The sequence below is a fragment of the Haliotis rubra genome, unplaced genomic scaffold (assembly GCF_003918875.1).
Source record: "Haliotis rubra isolate DU_JTF1 unplaced genomic scaffold, ASM391887v1 Scf1637, whole genome shotgun sequence".
NCBI lineage: Eukaryota > Metazoa > Mollusca > Gastropoda > Lepetellida > Haliotidae > Haliotis > Haliotis rubra.
In genome coordinates, this window is record NW_025765600.1 from 61,279 (window position 1) to 83,230 (window position 21,952).

Here is a 21,952-nt window from a genome sequence, read left to right on the forward strand (position 1 = left end):
GCAATATTACGGCGGGAGAAACCAGAAATGGGCTTCACACAGTGTACACATGTGGGGAATCGAACACGGGTCTTCGTCGTGACGAGCGGACAAGGAGATATAGCATTAGCTACCTGTTTTAACCCACACACGCAAACAGTGAGGCAAGGGTTGAGCTTTGCAATCGTCATAATGTTTAAGTAGTTTTTCTAAGGCACATTTTAGCACATATATTATATATATATTATAACATACTATGGTGGGGTAGACAAAGATTCGGCGTTATATCAACCCCGAATCTCTGTCGTGACGAAGTAAGGTTTTCCAACCGATCTCACTGTCCTTCATTACAATCTACATAAACTTGATACATTCAGATTTCATTGTTCACATGTACGTGTATAACACACACTGAATGTCTAGCCTTGAAAGCCGTTCCTTGTTGAAACTGTTTGAGTGTGAATCTGAAATCACTCAAGTGTATCCTCAAGATCAATGTATCCCAAAACCTTAGTATTTCCTTTTCTCATATGTGATATGCGATGCCCTCTCTAGATACGAAGTCCAAAACAAACATTTAATAACATGTACTTCCTTAGTGGATTCAGTTAAATATCGTCAACCGTAAAGCACTAATAAACCAAATCAAAATTACACATTTTCAGTCTCAATATTAATTATTCTCATCAATTACATACAAATGTATTTCCTGTGTATGGTCAGTCATGGTTTAAAAAAAAAATGTATTAGTTAGGTGTGACATGACAAAGGAGTCTATTTGCCGTTAACAGCTACTTGAAAATCAATGTGGTGAAAGCAAGTGTCAATTTCACTCCATCGGGTATTCAATCAAAGCCCATTCAATCAAATGTCAAAGATAAAGATACTGTCAATTTACGAAATTCTACTGAACCGAATACAGGAAGGCAATATAAATATAGCTGACGCAAACACATAGTGTTTGATTGCCTACCTCAGGGATCAATGCCATTTCGTGACAACAAATTGCTGTTCCCGGTATTTGAGATAATGTCATAAATATATGTCGTTTTCATAGAGACTTGAACTGTTTGCCAGTTAGTGAGTGAGTGGATTGAGTTTTACGCCGGTTTTAGCAAGAATGGAATGAAACCTTATGTAAAAATGGTCCATTTTTCTTTTGAATAAAAGTTTGTAACAAAATTAACAACATCATATATAACCTTCATCCTACAGGGATGCCATAAGTATGAAGACCAATTCATAGACAGCAAAACAAAAAATCCTGAAAATTCTCTATCAATGTTTCAGTTGTTGGCGATCTATAGCCCGTGTTTTATACTGTATTGTCTGCTATAATTCAAATGTGTTAGTTTTATATCCAAATCTGTGATACTCTAGTTATTTTGCAGTCCGTCGATGACTGGTTATTTACCTACTTGTATTCATTGTGTATGTCCACCATTTCTCGTCACTATTTGGCTCAAATATTGCCGAGGTGACGTTAAATGTTAACTCACTCACTCACTCACTCACTCTATCAATGTATAAGGGCTTTTTAAAGTCTTTTCACGTTCATTCCAACTGCTCAAATGTAATTACATCATTTGGTTTGTATTTTATTTTACAGCAAATGCCTTAAAGAGTTGGTGGGGCGATTTTCGTGGAAAACGCTGTCAAAATGTGATGTCAATTGCAAGTGAGGAATTGTGAAAGGCATAATATCGAGTAATTGTTCAGTTAATTGTGTTGACGTGTATTCCTTCTGCTGGACATATATTGTGACGCATGTATACAACATGCCTGACAGTGTCAATTTGTTCTCGTACCTGCGTCCGGTTGTACAATGGGCATGACAACGGCGCGTGCTTGTTGCATTCACCCCAAGACCCTTTGTGCTCCGTCCTTATAACGACAACGTTACTACGTTCCTTCAACATGGAGGTCAAGGTTGGGAACGTCAGACTGTCCGACACAACTATCCAGAAGTACTTCTGTCCAAGCATGAGGAAGTCGTAAGCCTGCAAATGTAAGAATGTGGAAAATGCAATGTACCATCAGATTTCCATATTGTAATTGGAAAATTCCAGAACAAGGCAGTAACCCTAGGACCTTAAGTTTTCGTTTAACGTATCATTTGTTTACTTCTAAATGCTACGTGCATATTGAAACGCATGGACTTTATCTATAAATTTTTACAACTTTAAGTTATGTGTGTTATATAATCACATATGGTATATTGTAAATACCAGGGAGAAGTTACCAGAGAGCAAAGATTAATTTGTAACTTCGTCTGACACCTTTCTTAAGACGGAATCATCCTTTGTGACACGTTTCCTTACTGATTGAAGAAATATTACAATACCTGTAGTCGCCCATTACGCTGGATTGATTATATTGTTTATCAATTGTCCTAACAATGAAACTGTTGACCTGCATAACTGCATCTTTTCTCGAAAGGTGTGAGCTGAAGTGACTATCAAATTGGTCAATCGTTGGATTTGATTGACAGTTACAATAAGTTTGCAGGTGCAAGAAGTGCAATATGTAAATCTAGCTTTTAGCATATTCCCAGTTTGGATAACGTGTCTTAATTCCTAGTATTTTACATCCAGCCTGAAGTTCATTTTAAAGGTAATATTTCTTACCTGTGTTATTATTTCTTTAACCTTTTCGTCCTCAGCTATAATAACTATATTCTTATACTGGATAGCTCTAACAAGCTTTATACTGTTGGTCACTGTGGAGCTAATGGATCCTGTTTCAGGCAAGTTAATAACTGTTGTCCCCACAAAATAGTCCGACAGTCTGTTCAAAAGGTCAGCCAGTTGGGTTTTTTCTGAAACACCATAGCACCGCATATTCTTTGTACACACGACATATTCTGTAATTCGTTTAACATGCTAAGTCGATGTACTATGCATAGGTAAACACAACACTGTATCGTGAACGTGCATGTTCTGTAACCACTAGGCTACCCAACCGCGCCGTTATTCTTGGAAGTGGCTATTTAAGCTCAAAGAGTCAGAGGGACAAAAACTCTCTTCAAGACGGATGACTTTAACTTTCCATTGGCCAAATGTATGTCGAGACATATCTCCGCTCCTCCAGTCTTTGGTGTAAAGATTTGGTGACTTTCACAACACTCGAGTATGCTCTTTCCATGAAAAACTAGACGATGTCATACGAGGACTTCGTAAAGATATATTTCCGACTAAATACTATTTTATTTGGATTGTTGTAATATAGTTAATCATTCGAGCATACCAAGGTTGTGGTTTGGGTGCATTTGGGGGTTTGCTGGGGTGGAATGGTTTGGGATTGAGAGTGGTGCCAAAGAATAGAATACCATCGACATTGTGACGGGGGAACGTTTTACCGCTAGGCAACCCAACAAACCCTTATGTGTTGCAATGACTGAGATAATGGATCCCTAAAGGTGATTTCAAATATATCACGGCATTAGTGAGACAAATCTAGACGTGTACATTATGAAACTACCCGTAAGATCCGGGTTAGAATTTATCTTCAACAACTCCTGCTTGTCGTTTGTCATAAGAGACGACTTACAGGATCGGGTGGTCAGGCTCGCTGACTTGGTTGACACATGTCATCGTATCCCAATTGCGTAGAACCCTGGAAGATCCGGGTTAAAAAACCCATGCTTGTCGTAAGAGACGACTACCAGGATCGGGTGGTCAGGCTCGCTGTCTTGGTAGACACTGTCATTGTTTCCCAATTGCGTAGATCGATGCTGATTTTTGTCGATCATGGATCGTCTAGTCCGGACTCAATTATTTACAGACCGCTGCCATATAACTGGAATATTGCTGAGTGCGGCGTTAAATAACAAACAAATATTATGAAACTCACGATCACGTTCATGTTGATGACAAGAGGACCATAATCAATTTCAATCTGGAATCCAGACTCACGAATATAGGGAGCATTCTTCACCTCGATTTACATCTCCTGACACAGGGACGCTCTCATACTTCGAGTTTCTTCACATACCATAAGAATTCCTCTCACAATACATGACCTTGACCGGAAACAACGGCCATGTTTACTCGTCAAATCTTTGCGCAAGGGTGAGTGGTTTGATTCCATTACACGTTTGCCAGCAGTGTACATGTACCTCGTGTCTTATTGGAGTTCATTACCGCCCGGAAGAAACTTTGTTAGCTAGCTACCCATAACATAACCGGTTTCTGCATTGATATAGACTGCTTCCAATACGATTTCCGTAAGATCATTGGAGGAACTGGGTTTAAGCAAGCAACACATTCTTCTTCTTTCTTCCCTGCGTACATTATTGATTTCATCTCGCGATGAACAAGTGTTTATCTTGGTGAAGTAAATCATAATAAGTGTCACCTACTCATTAAATCACAGACAGAAATATGGTTTTCGACCACACTTCGGGTAGAAGCACAAGGACACGTTGTCAACTCTTGACTGAAATCCTACACCCAGTATGTAACATTTTGTAAACAGAAAACGTTTGTATCAGAGAATGATGAGTCTTCAGAAACAACTGTCCGTAAGTAGAGGCGGTGGGGTCGCCTAGTGGTTAAAGCGTCGGCTCGTCACGGCGAAGATCCGTGTTCGATTCCCACATGGGTACAATGTGTGAAGCCCATTTCTGGTTTCCTCCTGTCGTGATATTGCTGGAATATTGCTAAAAGCGGCGTAAAACCATACTCACTCACTCACTCCCGTAAGTAACTAGCAAGGATGGTTACATATATGGATCAGTGAAAATCTCTGATAAGACCAGGTATTTGCAAAACCCCGTCAACGTGAATCCAGAAGAATATACTTCTCTGGTTGGCATTTAGAAGTTATAAACAAGGGGGCAGTTCTATTGATATACTTGTAATAAAGAAGTTGTATGACTGTAGAACTACCCCTTGTTCCTTCAAGCGTAGTTTCGATACTTGTTTTAACAAGGAATCTGCCCGAACGTAAAACTATATCTGTCATCGCGAACGATACATTGAGCCAAAAGCGTTTAAGTTAAAGATGTTCAATAAATTTTACCGCACGTTAGAATCTGATGGAAATACCTACCTAAAGTAGAATCGTACATGATAACAACGTCCGACCATTGCTCTTGGACAACAATATCCGATATCAACTTATTCTGTGTGGTAAAACGAGGGATCATCTTGACTCCGTGCTTGCTCACAAAGTCACATGATCTGTTGGTGAAGATTACATGTGGTATCACATGTTCTTCAGCCCAAAAGTCAATGAAAATTGCATGAGAGCAGTCCGCAAACGTGATAAGACCAGCGCACGTCATGTTGAATACTGTACAGTCTGAAATTAAAATATAAAGGATATTCAAGACACAAAAAGCAATCATTGCCACAATCGAACCCAAAACGGCTAACTGCAAACGGCTTCGTTATCTCAATGTTACGAGGCTTTTAACGTCTGTACGCCACACAAAAGAGAGCGAAACGATTACGTAAAGCGTTATGAAGATTCACTAAACATGTAGTTATGACAACATCACAATTAGTGATGTTAACTGAATGACCCCGGTGTTTACTCATAATAACGGTCGATTGAAGGAAACAGCTTAATGTCAATATTGTCAAAGCTGTTTCGAATGGCCTGTCAGAAAACTATCGACATAATTACAAAGTGGTGTCAGAGCACGTTGGCATTACGCTTACAGACATGACGCTGGAGTTACGCAATGGAACAATGAGTGCGATATTGAAACAGCTGTTGGAATGGTTTGATTTCATATGATATCGTTCGAGTAATGGCAAATATTTGATGTTTTTCTATCCATTGTGATCGGGATTTCCATTAACTGCGAAAAGGGGCCTATAATTCTTATGTCAAATATGTGGAGTAAACAATTTCTGTAAGATAGCAATAGTGGACAAATAACGGTAAATGAAGTGACAAAGGCAAACAAAGAGTACTCCCAAATATACTCATGAAAAGAAGTATCGCAACACCTGTGGTTTTGAACTCCGACCCACACCCAACAGATATGTATATTCAAATTATAATTCATGTTTGTTTGTATCATTAATTTTACCCTTCGGGCACACCATACATCGATTTGAAATATGCACGTGCAGGATCAAAGGCGAACATACGTGTACCTGTCACTGAGCAAACATCAAGTTTCAGTAAATTATCTTACAGCACGATAACTTGGAAAGCAATTGATTTTGCTGTTGACAAGCAAATATGGGCCCTCTTCGACTGACAACAGCTTCAAGATGGCACGTTATTTGCATGCTGAATGCTGGCATGTCACTGATGGCTAGGTGTTGATTGTCAGCCATCGACTATCAGCAGATTGGCCAGGAAACATCAGCAAACTAAATACCTAAAGGACAGTCAGCGTTCTGGTCGTCGGCGATTGACAGCTCCTAAGCAGGATACAGTCCATCTCAGAATCGCAAAACTTCATCCGTTCATGTCAAGAGGCATGTTAAAAACAGAGTTGCTTCCACATTGCCGATTGTCCAACAGAACGGTCCGACATCGCCTAAAATCAGCCGGGCATAGAGCAAGACAGAGCCTATCAGACATCTGTTGTTATCCCGCAGAGCACAAATCAACATGCCTAGCTTGGTGTCAATATCAACGTCAGTGGAATTTGGCGTCATGTGGAAGGGTCCCTGGTGTAGGCGAAGGTCGATTTCCTTTGCTCATGACTTATGATTTATGTTTGGCGCCGCACCATATATGCCTAACGGAAGCCGTTTGGCAGTGGTTCATTTCTGGTGTGTGAAAGCCTCTCAAATGACGGTAAAGTTGACATTGTGACGATCAGACAAAATCTGAATGGACAACGGTACATCATTGACATCCTAGACGGGGTTGTTGTACCACATTTCGATGACCATCCTCTGAGCACAAGGCCACACCGTACATGTACCGTTGGTGATTTCGTACGTCAATAGGCGTTAGCAACTCTTCCCAGGCTCACCACGGTGCTGTTGTACAAAACACCATGAGCGCTAAGACAACCTTAAGTCTATGTTAAGGTATGGGAGTTACGGTCACCTTAGCGCTAAGATCGCTTTGTACAACATTATCGGTCGCAGAATACGCCAGATAGATCCTCCAGTACCAAATCTTGATGTATTGAAACAAGCCCTCCATCAAGAATGGATCTCAAAGTCAAATTCAATATCTGATACAGTCAGTGAGGAGGAGCGCCGGGGATGTTATTGCAGATATTGACACTGTTCTAGGTTATTTTTCTTATTCTTAGTTTCATATGCCTTGACGATTGTATGTCAGAATCTTGAAAATGACCGCACGTGTTTACGTCATGCGACCATAGTCACCAGCACTACAAAATGAGTCACTTTTGCTATCTTTGCACCGCCTGAATAAACTACAGCTTTTCGTTCTTTTGGGGGTTTAGATTTGCTATATAAATTATTCCTTGAGGGTCAGTTTATCCAGATAATAAGTGAAATTGAGGTTCGGATAAGTGCCTTTGCTATGGTTCATGGTAACATATTGACACAATGAAAAATATGGGGTGTTGCTATACTTTTTCCAATGTGTATATGACATATATGACACGTGACTGGTTTGTTTTCTGAATATAAGCATTGTGTATTCCGTCGGCCATGGGAGCCGTGCCAACTGACACTAGCCAGAAGGAACACAAGTTACTTTCGTCTGGACTACCAGTTGTCGGACTTCCATTTTGTGGAGTACCTCGGTGGCTTAGTGGGTTAGATTGCTGACTGAGGATGAGATCTATATTAACCCCAAATGCTCTAGAACTTGTACATTTCCAAGAAAGTGTGATCCCAAAAATAGCAAACAGGAAAAGTATCTTCCATACTGACGTGAGTAAAGTAATTCGTGACACATGAACAAAATGTTACTTTCACGGGGTCTTTTTTGTCATTTGTTAAGCACATATATAATGGGCAGTTACAATACTCAGAACCGTCAAACTATCACTTTGACTGGTTTGACCACAAGTGAAGATCCGGGTTAGAGTTGGTCTTCAGCAACCCATTCTTGTCGTAAGGGGTGGTCCCTAGCGGGATCGGGTGGTCAGGCACATGTCATTGTATCTCAACTGACCACTAGATTGTCTGGTCAAGACTTGATATTTTACAGACCGCCTAAATATGGCTGGAATATTGCTGAGTGAGGCGTTAAACAATACACAAACAACTTGTTTTGACTGATAGTTAGATACTAGCCACAACACACCTATATAACACAGATGTTATGTGGGTGTTATATGGGTTGATTATGGGAGGTACAACACCTCTGGGCTACACGGAAGTATGATCAGGAGGACATGGATTAACCAATCTGAACCAGGTGAGCTGTTCAACATACCTGGTACGAGGATAGATGAAAAAGTTACTGGGTTGAGCGTTGCTATAGACACGGACAAATTGACATTTGTTTCATCAGAAAATGTCATCGCAGCCAGGTGTATGGCGTCTTCGGTGACGTGATCGTATCCGGGCTGCTTCACAACACCTGCAGACAGATTGGAACGATCATGTTTATTGTGTGTTACTTCGCCGTCTATAATCAGTGGTCAGAAAGCATACAAGACATTGTAATGTAAAACGTCAACGCTGGAAATTATCAGACTTGATTATCTACCTAAGTAGATTCTATTGTCGTGAAGTGATGATGAGATTTTTTAGATAGATCACTGAAGAAGTGATGACAGTGATGACAGAAGGTATCGCGAAATGGCAATGCTGTTTGAACGGGTACAACCGTGGGGGAAAGATGCTCTTTTCATGATGCCTTGTATCATCACTGTTTGATATTGATTCATACACATGTGTTTATTATATGATTGGCGATATTGACCCACAAACACATGTTTATGATGAAACCGTATCGTACAATGGACCTCTTCTTCTGATTATTTGAAGGTTTTTGTTTCAGTTAAGGTAATTTATACGTCAAATACATGAAGCAGGTGTAAGGGTATACCTATGTTATAAAAAACCATGAGTGAAACAGTGTATTCCTATACTGCAGTGAAAACGATGAGTTAAACAGTGTATTCCTATACTGTAGTGAAAACGATGAACTAAACAGTGTATTCCCATACTGTAGTGAAAATCATAAGTGAAACAGTGTATTCCTATAGTGCAGTGAAAGCGATGAACTAAACAGTATATTCCCATACTGTAGTGAAAATCATAAGTGAAACAGTGTATTCCTATAGTGCAGTGAAAGCGATGAACTAAACAGTATATTCCTATACTGCAGTGAAAACGATGAGTTAAACAGTGTATTCCTATACTATAGTGAAAACGATGAACTAAACAGTATATTCCTATACTACAGTGAAAACGATGAGTTAAACAGTGTATTCCTATACTATAGTGAAAACGATGAACTAAACAGTGTATTCCTATACTGTAGTGAAAACGATGAACTAAACAGTGTATTCTGCAGTGAAAACGATATACTATAGTGAAAACGATGAACTAAACAGTATATTCCTATACTGTAGTGAAAACGATGAACTAAACAGTGTATTCCTATACTGTAGTGAAAACGATGAACTAAACAGTGTATTCCTATACTATAGTGAAAACGATGAACTAAACAGTGTATTCCTATACTGTAGTGAAAACGATGAACTAAACAGTATATTCCTATACTGCAGTGAAAACGATGAGTTAAACAGTGTATTCCTATACTATAGTGAAAACGATGAACTAAACAGTGTATTCCTATACTGTAGTGAAAACGATGAACTAAACAGTGTATTCCTATACTATAGTGAAAACGATGAACTAAACAGTATATTCCTATACTACAGTGAAAACGATGAGTTAAACAGTGTATTCCTATACTATAGTGAAAACGATGAACCAGTATAATCAGTTAAACAGTGTATTCCTATACTATAGTGAAAACGATGAACTAAACAGTGTATTCCTATACTGTAGTGAAAACGATGAACTTAAACAGTGTATTCCTATACTGTAGTGAAAATGATGAATTAAACAGTGTATTCCTATACTGTAGTGAAAACCATGAAAAACGATGAACAGTGTAAACAGTGTGTAAACGGTATATTCCTATGAAAACCATGTAGTGAAACAGTGTATTCCTATACTGCAGTGAAAATGATGAAGTGAAACAGTGTATTCCTATACTGCAGTGAAAACCATGAGTGAAACAGTGTATTCCTATACTGCAGTGAAAACCATAAGTGAAACAGTGTATTCCTATACTGCAGTGAAAACCATGAGTGAAACAGTGTATTCCTATACTGCAGTGAAAACCATAAGTGAAACAGTGTATTCCTATACTGCCGTGAAAACCATGAGTGAAACTGTATATTCCTATACTGTAGTGAAAACCAAGTGTGCATGCATGCCTATACTGCACTGAAACAGTATTCCATATCTGCAGGTCAATCCCAAACATTCTTTCTTGACTTGGGCTGATTCCTATTATGCTCCACAAAGACTAGGCCCAATACGATAAGTGTAAAGAAGTGACATTCCAGAATGTAAGGAAATTCGTGTATGGTATCTACACATTCTGTGATAATTATCTGCTGCTGAGTAACAAATTTGATAAAAAGATTCGTGCCATGAGGAGTCCGAGTTTCGTGAGAGGTTCAGTGTATCACAAGCAGAGCAATCAATGCCAGCAATCCCTAGTGTTCTGTATAACGACCTCTACAACACAACATATAAATACGTAAATAAAGATAATTATGCAAACTCATTATGTACGTGAATGAACCTAAGGCCCCCCTCTCCGCCGGGAGTTTGATACTGGTAGATATAGTAATCAGCTTGTCTGTCCGTTCTTCTGTCGTTCTATCCGCCCGTGTGTCTGAAGCATTTGTTTCTGGATTGTATCGCTAAAACCAACAGGTGAAGTTTTGTGAAACTCATCACTCACTCAAATCGTTCACTTTTGACATTTAGGGAGTATAAACGTTTTTTCCATTTTAATGGTAACATGTGTGACCTTAAATCAGAGATGTGTTGATCCTGGACAAAACTACATGTTTGACTTTAAATCAGAGATGTGTTGCTCCTGGACAAAACTACATGTTTGACTTTAAATCAGAGATGTGTTGCTCCTGGACAAAACTACATGTTTGACTTTAAATCAGAGATGTGTTGCTCCTGGACAAAACTACATGTTTGACTATAAATCAGAGATGTGTCGCTCCTGGACAAAACTACATGTTTGACTTTAAATCAGAGATGTATTGCTCCTGGACAAAACTACATGTTTGACTTTTAATCAGAGATGTGTTGCTCCTGGACAAAACTACATGTTTGACTATAAATCAGAGATGTGTCGCTCCTGGACAAAACTACATGTTTGACTTTTAATCAGAGATGTGTCGCTCCTGGACAAAACTACATGTTTGACTTTTAATCAGAGATGTGTTGCTCCTGGACAAAACTACATGTTTGACTTTTAATCAGAGATGTGTTGCTCCTGGACAAAACTACATGTTTGACTTTAAATCAGAGATGTGTTGCTCCTGGACAAAACTACATGTTTGACTTTTAATCAGAGATGTGTTGCTCCTGGACAAAACTACATGTTTGACTTTAAATCAGAGATGTGTTGCTCCTGGACAAAACTACATGTTTGACTTTAAATCAGAGATGTGTTGCTCCTGGACAAAACTACATGTTTGACTTTTAATCAGAGATGTGTTGCTCCTGGACAAAACTACATTTTTGTTCAGAATGCGCGCACAACGACCAAATTGTAAACTATTTCTTTTAATTTCTGTGACACAACTTCAATATTTTGTTACATCCTTGTTTTTATATTTACTCTTTTTAGTTTCAAATTGTCATGGTGATTCATCAGTATCTATTTTCACGTAATTAAGCTATGAATAGAATATTTTCTCAGTGAATTGCACATTTCATCTTCTTGTTGACGCTATACATACCCATCATCATGGATTCCTGCCACAAGCCAACAATGGCGATGAAATCCACATGGTAAATAAGCATAAATGTTAAATTGCAATCATATCGCGCTGAAGAGGGTTGTTTTCTATTCGTTACTTACACTCAAAACACTAAACTAATCTAAAAATTAAGATTTAGTCAACATTTCCTCTAGCGATTGGATTTGTCCTTGCAACATTCAAAACGATAATGACATACAGCTCGAAACATTGCAAAGATGTGTTTTTCATACCAGTGTCTTAGATGTCAATCGATGTCTTAATGCACACAGCAGTACTGTGCGAAATATAGAGAAATAAGACTTCTTAAAGTACATACAAACTGAAGAAATGAGAATAAGGTTTCAAGTATTTCCAATCATTTCCTTTCCATTGTGACTTGCAGTGGTATCGGCCCCTTCTCTTCACACTTCACACGTTCATGTTGACATGTCATCAGCAGACACGCGCATGTACAAAGGTCCATTCAAAGACTTTAACACGGGTGTATTTTGGAGTGTATTTGTCAACATTGATTCATGCACTTTATGCATCGAGATTACAACAGATAACGAAGGCACGAAGTTTCTGAAAATCGATAACACTTTATGTCAGTTATAGGCAATATGGCCTCACTTGAAATAAAACTGATATCTTTACCAGGCAACATGATAACAAAGCGAACCGAAAAAAATGCAACATTTTATCACAATCTATTATCCTTCAAAGAAATAGATTGCCAATGAGCACATAATCATTTTCAAAACATATTTGTGCTGTGTGGGTGTGGGGTGTAGGTGTGGATGTGGATGGATGTGGATTGTGGTTGTGGGTGTGGGTGTTAGTGTGGGTGTGGGTGTGTGGAGTGTGAGGTGAGGGTGTGGGTGTGGGTGTGGGTGTGGGTGGGGGTGTGTGTGTGGGGGTGGGTATGGGTGTGGGTGTGGGTGGGTTTCATTGATTGTTGATATAGCCTTAATCTTCCTTCTTGAGTTGTAATGTTCAAACCATGTTTCGTAAAGTAAAGCAAACACCTCTTTCTGTTCAAAGCTTGTATGCATATTTTATAACAATCAAATATCAAGGTTTACTGGACCTGAATTTAATAAAACGTTGAATATAAAAATATTGTGGGTTGCGTATAACCGCTTTCATGTAATAATTGAGTGCCAATATTTGAGCAACTCCAGCGTGTTCTTCTGGCTATTTCATCTCTCGATAAATGTGCTATTAGGGATTGGTTCGTATGCAACCTGTGTACACCGAGTGACATTACGAACCTACGAACTACATTGATATATGTCTTTCTTTTAATGTTTAGTGGGGCTTTAATCATGGTCGTTTGATCACAGCCGTGACACCCGAGGGCTCAATACATTTGTTACATTTCATCATATAAAGTTGGAAACTGTTCCCAAAGTATAAACATTACCGATAATAAACACTTATTAATCTGAGATATTTTTTTTTCTTTTGCTGATTACAATCGACCAGCCCGTCGTAGGTTATAGATCGTCTTCACATCCCTACGGTGGGACATTGTAGTCATAGTTCATTGGGTTACAATTTAAACGTGTTAATTAATGTCGATGTGTCATCCCCGTTATCGTTTTAGGTAACCGCACATCGTGTTGTGTGTTATTTTATGTTTTACATTTCTAATCTTGCCATATTGGTTTAAGTGACCACTTTATAACAAGATGTTGGTTAAAATTTCAAAACTTACTTCACAAGTCGTATGAATGGATCAATTGACCATTCAAGAGGAGGACGTACGATAGATCTCATAGTTCTCACGTTTATGATAAAATCCATACACCTCGCATTGACCATGACACATTTGTCCTGGAATGAACTTGTATAGGGTTAATCAGCTTGCTAATGTATCTGAGAGCAAGTTCTAAAAAGCCAAATTTAAGCTCAAAGTTCATTGCTTCATTCACCACACCAGGCGCTGAAACTAGGCTTAAGAAATATGCTGAAATAATCAAGCCATGATGTGATATGATGCGATTTGAGAACACATTGGAGGCCATGTACGTCCTGATAATTGTCCTTTACAGCAGCTGTTTGCTGTCAAGGCTGAGAGTCAAGCCACATATTAAAACCAAACAACGGTTCCATACGACTCCAACCATCATCAGTCTTGGTGGAGACATAGTTTGCAACGTTGCCTGTGAAGAGAATGAGTAACTTGATCTTCTCATCATTCATTTTGAGACATTGAGTAGCCACCCTTATGTTATTGCCCGCAATGGATCTAGGGACGTTTTGAAACAGTTTTAAGCAGATGGTTTGTTCAGTGGCCTGAAGATCTGAGATTCATCTGCAATGTGCGTGAAAATACAAGTCATATATCCTGGCAAAATTTGCCCCAATGGTACCATGTGTATATGTTGTAAACAAGATCGGTCGCAGCACAGATCCTTGCGGGACACCAGTGAGTGAGTGAGTTGGGTTTTACGCCGCTTTTTAGCAATGTACCAGCAAAAAGCAAGGCGGGGGAACACCAGAAATGGACTTCACCTTGTACCCATGTGAGAAATCAAGGCCGGGCCTTCGGCGTGACTAGCGAACGCTTTGACCGCTGGGCTACCCCACCGCCCCATTTGCGTGAAACTAAACAGAAATTGTTTGCGTGGTATGTTCACAGTATAGACATGCAGGTGGCGATCTGATGAGATGTAGGACTGTAGCGTTTATCCAATGATGCCTGTACCGGATCGACGACATCTCCTACCGTTGTCACGTGGGCTTGTAAGTGAGTGAGTGAGTGAGTTTACTTTTACGCCGCACTCAGCAATATTCCAGCTATATGGCGGTGTAAGTGAGTGAGTGTGCTGCTTTAGACTGCTTTTAAAATATTCCAAGCTGGGACCGCTAGAAATGGGCTTCACATAGAGCACCAACGTGGGAAATCAAACCCAGGTTTATGTTTGACGAACAAACGCTTTAACCAGTGGGCTAACGACTTACCGGGGCTGATGAGTAGTTTAGTAATTTATACACATATCTTTAATGTTTCAATCAATTAACACAAGACACATGTTGCCGATAGGCTAATACCAGATATCTCCTGTGTTGCTTTCACAAGATACTTTCCGACGCATTTAACATCAATAAGCTGACTACAAACATACATTAATTTTCTACTTCTCCATTATATTCACAATTGACAATATGTCAACATGAACAAAAACACTAAGCTGCTAATAGTCAATACAGTTATCAGCTCCATCAAACCATTAAGGATGTAGATCACGGTACACGAACAGATCCACGTGGACGCAGTGAAGCACTGTCGCTACGGCTCGTGTTACGGGGTAGTTGGCCAGCTGTGTGACTGCAATAAGCAATCTTGGATTCATCAGACCTAGTAAAACCTTTTCGGAACATCTGTTGAGCCAGTGACAAAAATCGTACTGGGTATGCCCCGAGCAAACGGTTGGGCTGGTTGGGTTGTTCTTTAACGCCGCACTCAGCAATATATATGGCGGCGGTCTGTAAATAATCGAGTCTGGACCAGCGATCCATTGATAAACAGCATGAACATCGATCTACGCAATTGAGACACGATGACATGTGTCTCTTACGACAAGCATGGATTACTGAAGACCAAATCTAACTCGGATGTTCACCGGTTTCCGAGCAAAAGGGTTTGTAACGCTGAAAACTAGCACCAAGCGCCTATAATCAATGACCGGGTGTTATACTGTGATTCCTGTGATATCGTGCTAGTACCCGTCGTTGACTATACAAGCCTTGATGCTGGGTTTAAGCGTTACAAGCCTTGTAGCTCCGAGCGAATGAAGTATCTTTTACGAACAAATACAAGGTCATATCGGTATAATCACGTCATGCTTGACAAATATTATAACGTTATTGATTTTATTACCGTAACTGCAGCAATGCCAAAATGTTAAAGCAAAGGAATTATAAAGGTGAATGTTTAATGAGTGTAGTATTAACTATATTATGTTTTGTTGGTATGAGCTGAATTTTCTTGCCAAACCTTCACGTGAGAATTGTGAGACTGAAATGATCCACAGTAACTTTTGTAAGTAGAAAGAGGCGAACTAACTGATCGGATTTTTAGGTTCACAATCTCAATCACTGAATTGTCTGGTCGAGTTACCATTTTTTTATAATCGGCCACCATATGGCTGGAATATTACTGAGTGCGGTGTAAAGCAATAAACTAACAACAAAAACATTAATATTTATATTTAGGAGTTCCAAAACATACTCTAATAAACAAAACAGCACCCCGAACCACAAAACGTTCGTAGCGCTATAACATTCGCAAGCCTGTGATAAACTATAGAGTTACGACATGTCGTAACGTTACGAACGCTTTGTGCAACAGGGATCCAGAATCTTTAGCAATGTTGGGTCTTGACCCACTCACAGGATTTTGGCATGGCGAATTGACGCAGCGCGACTTGGCGAATAGCGGCGTTCAGACAACTGGCCCATCCTGTGTCCCTGGGTACTTTTAATTAGAATATGCCTCTATATGACATACAGCATGTATTTATGTCATATGCAATGTTTGGATGGAAGAAAAGACAGCATTTGACGCTATTGATTTCCGATGTTGACTGCTACGTGCACCATTAACGAAGTTTACACTTGTAACATCTGACAAGAAAACACCAAGTGCTATGAATGTAAACAAATATTAATGTTATTACATAATAATTCTGTTTGATGTTGGAATAAACGTGCGCATCGTCTTCATAGCCTGAATGTACATGTTCCTCGGTGTCTAAAGAGGTCACAATTATAAGAACTTATACATTTTCCATACAATTAGTAGCATCGTTCCATGCATACATGCATGACTGTATGCATGGGCGGAGAGGTGCTGTCAGTATTATCATGACAATAAATTCTCTTTTGGGGAAGAATTTTGGTTCTCAGGTAGGTTGTAGTTTTTAAAATAATTATTAAACTTGTATCCTTGTGTTTGTACAACAGATTGGTGTTTCAATGACGTTGTACAATAAGCCGTTTCAAGGACACCATAACCCTAGATGCAAGGACACAATGATCAAATAGCACAATAACCTGGGACACAATTACACCAGCACCCCGGAACCAATGACACAATGATTCAAGTGTTCGCGATCTCACCGTTAACTTCTTTATAGTAAAATGTCCATTTTCATACCATTTCATTATAACCATACGTTCTGATTGAAACAATCAACCAATAACATTGCATTTGAGCTTTTACAATGTGCCAGTTAGGTGTACCACGTCGACTTAACAACCTTGAACAGTTTATCTTTGTGAATCATGAATTGTTGTTGGGTGTTAAAGTTACAAAATAACATTAACAGTGAACTAATAATCTAAAATAGCCATAAAGGCCATGATAAGCAATCGAGTAAAAATACATACGATACGTAGTGTAGGTAATGTGAAATGCGTAGGCATACAACTCAAAGTCTTCTATATAATTTGAAGATGAAATTACACAATGTGTAGACATAAATTGCTTTAAAACCACACCAGTGTTTAATCCCATGCAGTAAGGTTGCCTTCAATACACTTTTCATAAAATACATCACAATATATCAGGTACCATACAAATGTCTAAAATATCAGCATATGCATGTCTGGAGATAAATATAAAATGTAAATAAAGAAAATTGAGGTTTTATTTATTTAGGACATTTCGCTTTCGAAACACAGATACATAATTACGACAAGATCATTTTACAACCGATGCTCTCGTGTAACAAAAACCGACACACTGACCACGAGATCTTGGCCAGTGGTCACAGGGTGACACAAGCATAAAATGATATCACTCAAGTTAAACTTACTTTCTGATATTCCTGACTAGTTCGAAAGCATGGTTACAATATGCATATTTGTAATTTGTTTTTTCTTTAGAAAAAAAGCGAACTGATGCAATAATTCTGTTCAGATAGATGACTTCTGTTTTATTTCTTGGAAGATCAATATGACATCTTCAGTTGTCGGGGTAAAAAGTTATGTAAATAGTAACTAATCAATGCTGATGTATTTGTTCCTTAAATGACTTGCACTTGAACATAGACACATACTTATACACCGGTTTGAAAAACCTCCAAATGGCATTAATACACATTCAGAACGACTATCTCTCCATAGGGTGACAAACGTCGACAGGCTGAACTTGACCTATACCCGTTCCTCTTGATTGTGCAATAGTGGTTGACAGTGATCGCTAGCAGTATTATACGTTGTGCAACAATGTTTTATAGTATGACCAGAAATTATTGAGAATTTTAGGAATATGTTTAATTGGATTTCTAGTATAAACAACCTTGACCAGCTATCAAGTGCTTGGTTTCATTCAAGAGAGACAACTCCGTTAATCCTTTTTCATTAGTTTTTGTGAAGAGTTATCCCCCTTTGTTTACTTGCTAGCAGACGACATTTTCAGTGATCCTCAGTATGGATGATTTAGAGAAGAGGAAGTTGATTTTAGAGTATTATAACAAGGACACATCAGATCACCTAAAGTGATTTCAAGTAGAACAGGCATCCCTTTGTCAACTGTTTATCGTGTTTTGAAAAATATTGCAAATGGATATGGCATTTTAGCACCAGGGAGGCGCAGGTAGGCCCAAAAAATTGACTGTCGGTGACAGGAGGCGGCTAAGTATTCTTGTTTCTAAAACAAACGAAGGAGTTTAGAAACTTAAGGCTGGATATGATTGATAGAGGAACTGTGGCTGTCTGTAAGGAGATAATTAGAACTGAGCTGCATGCAATGGGTTGGCAGAAAAGTCGAGGAATTCCATCACCGATCATGAAACCTAAACAAAAGGAGCGAAGGTTGAACTGGTGCTTACAGCATAGAAATTTTAACTGGGACAATGTGATTTTCTCAGATGAAAGTTCTGTGTGACTGTTTCCTAATACACTGGAATTCTGGACCAAACAAACTGAAAAACCTTTGTATCAGCGCCCAAAGTACAGTCCGAAATTTTCCAGCAGGACAACGACCCAAAACATCGTTCAAGGCATTCACAGGCCTGGTTTCGGACCCAAAATATGACATTATTAGATTGGCCAAGCTATAGCCCTGACCTAAATCCAATAGAAAATGTTTGGGGACTTATGAATGAAAGTGTCAATAAGAAAAATCTGACAAATATTGCTGAAATGAGAGAAGAGTTGGTCCGATATTGGGACAGCATGGACCACGACTTTCTAACTTCTTTGATCAGTAGTATGCCCCGCCGCATTGAAGCCTGCATTGCTGCCCATGGTGACTTGACAAAATACTAACTGTTCACCTGTCTTTGAATCTGGAGTTATGTTCTGCTAATATTCACATTTAATACGTGAGTAATGAGTGAAAAATATATAAAAAATTACAATCTTAAATTCTCAATAATTTCTGGTTGTACTGTAGCTGTTAACATTGTAGGTGTTGAGTCAGCGAGGGGTAGCGGTGTGCTATATTTAGACTTGTACTATATTTAGACAGAGTTCTGGAATGAACTAGAACCTACCCTGGTACAGAGAATATTATGAAAACCTCTGCCTTAGGGTTACAATTTTCTAGCATATTATTCTTCAGTATATATAGGGAGCTATTGCCTCTAATCTTACATAACATCTCAAGTCACCAGAAGACCAGTGTGTGATGATCATATCCTGCCAAGCCCTAGTTCCAAGTTGGATTGCAGCTGCTGAGAGGTGAATGTTACTATCAGTTTCATTGCTATAATGACTGCTCGTGTATTCCATTGCCTCTGAACCATAGTGATACCTTTGTACTGAGTTAATATTAGAGTACAGTTGGTAATTACAAAACATTTCTTTGTTGTTTCTTGGTTTCATTCCCAGTTCTTTTACGGACTGATTCCCAGTTAACCTTTTAGTTTCAACCCGGGAATCAACAAATAACAGTTAGTAAGTGGTGATGTTAGTGTGTCCACTCTCTGTCAGTGACAGGATTCTTTTTGTAGAGCATGACCCCAGCGATATTATCACATGGTAATATTAACCATTACTATGATATATTGGTTGGAATAAGCCTGCTGTCACAACCTAATTGCCAACGGAACTATCCTGAAGACTGAATATCGGGTTTCTTGTTCTGTAATGGAAATAGATGACATATTTTATTCATATACATTCACAGTTAGAATCACCCTTCGGCGTCATGGTAGAATATGATTTAGCCTTCAGAAATATATATTCTGATGAACTTCATGAGCGCATAGTGTTGTATCTATGTTTGGGTTTGAGGTCTGGGATTGCCATGATCATATTAGCGTATTCTTGTGACAAGAAGCAAAACGAACAATCAGCATCACGCAGTGTTTGTTATGGCGTCTCTGGTACGCATTCAAAACAAATAGTAAAATACCGTTGAGTAAATGTGGGATTCACTAACGCGATGATAACCCCTAAATACGTTATGATAAAACACAAACGCACGTTATTGTTCTTTCAGTATATGCACATGTACATATGTCGTACCCCGAAAGATATCCCCAACTCAGCCATTACACGTAAACATTATCACGGCATTAATTGCTTAATGAAAATGACTGGTATAATTGATATATAAAGAAATACCAGATTTAAGCCAAAATGTTAACTCAAAACTCTACAACATGAAGACATGTCTGTTGCTATTTTGCTCTGTAAAAACAGAGATATGTACGAGAGTACAGCAAATGTACCACCATATACATATCTCAAATATCAATCAAAACCCATAAACGTTTGAAGGTATTTATTTCCCTTTCATCATTTAACTAAAGTATTTATTATTTACATAAGCTTGTGACTTAAAAAGAAGCATGTCATACGCCAATGACGTAAGTATGCAAATTAGATAACCGGAAGTTGGCGAAATCGTACGAGAGATATAATCAAATGATAGAATCGTTGTTGTACCGATTTTTATTAAAGTTTCAATTATTCTGCATAACTCTTGTTTACGTATTTTTTTAATAATCCGAGGAACATTTTCCATAAAGAGTAATATGTCAAAATGGAGGTTCGGTATGTTTTGGTTTACACAACAATGGAAAACATGAATTACAACGATGCGTCAGATTTCGACAAGATTCTGATGGAAGTGTGGTGCATTGGTTTCTTAGAAGGACAACATATACCGATTAAATAAGACTCGGTTTATATTGCTAATATCAGTGAACACTCGTGATGAATCCTCTATACATGAATAATATTTGAGACAAGTGGATACGAAGATGCCAAGAGATTCATGCAACTCTGGCTCAAAAGACAAAGTTACAACAGTCACAACAATCACGGAAAATAAAAAACTTACGTGCTTGTAACAAACTTCATGTAGTATTTTTTTAATATCACGTTTGATAACAACACAGGTGTAATGAGGAACTATGACTTCAGAAGAACTATGACTTCACAAGAACTATGACTTCAGCAGAACTATGACTTCAGAAGAACTATGACTTCAGAAGGATTATGACTTCAGAAGAAATATGACTTCAGAAGAACTATGACTTCACAAGAAATATTACTTCAGAAGGACTATGTCTTCAGAATGACTATAACTTCACAAGAACTATGACTTCACAAGAAATATGACTTCAGAATGACTATGACTTCATAAAAACTATGACTACAGAATGACTATGACTTCACAAGAACTATGACTTCACGAGAAATATGACTTCACAAGAACTATGACTTCAGAATGACTATGACTTCATAAGAACTATGACTTCAGAATGACTATGACTTCAGAAGAGCTATGACTTCACAAGAACTATGACTTCACAAGAACTATGACTTCACAAGAACTATGACTTCATAAAAACTATGACTTCAGAAGATTTATGACTTCACAGGAACTATGACTTCACAAGAACTATGACTTCATAAGAACTATGACTTCAGAAGGATTATGACTTCAGAAGATTTATGACATCAGAAGATTTATGACTTCACAAGAACTATGACTTCACAAGAACTATGACTTCATAAGAACTATGACTTCAGAAGGACTATGACTTCAGAAGAGCTATGACTTCACAAGAACTATGACTTCACAAG

The 21,952-nt window shown here is 38.5% G+C and overlaps 1 protein-coding gene across 1 annotated transcript in view; it reads right to left on the bottom strand.

Moving 5' to 3' along the window:
* LOC124271818 (glutamate receptor ionotropic, delta-1-like) overlaps positions 1-21,952 on the bottom strand; it is a 41,763-nt gene that overhangs the window by 16,319 nt on the left and 3,492 nt on the right. The window contains exons 3-6 of the mRNA XM_046706968.1: positions 8,314-8,460; positions 5,032-5,283; positions 2,607-2,797; positions 1,788-1,979 (exon numbers count right to left, since the gene is read on the bottom strand). Of these exons, the coding sequence (XP_046562924.1) occupies positions 1,788-1,979; positions 2,607-2,797; positions 5,032-5,283; positions 8,314-8,460 (782 nt within the window). The remainder of the gene's footprint in view (positions 1-1,787; positions 1,980-2,606; positions 2,798-5,031; positions 5,284-8,313; positions 8,461-21,952) is intronic.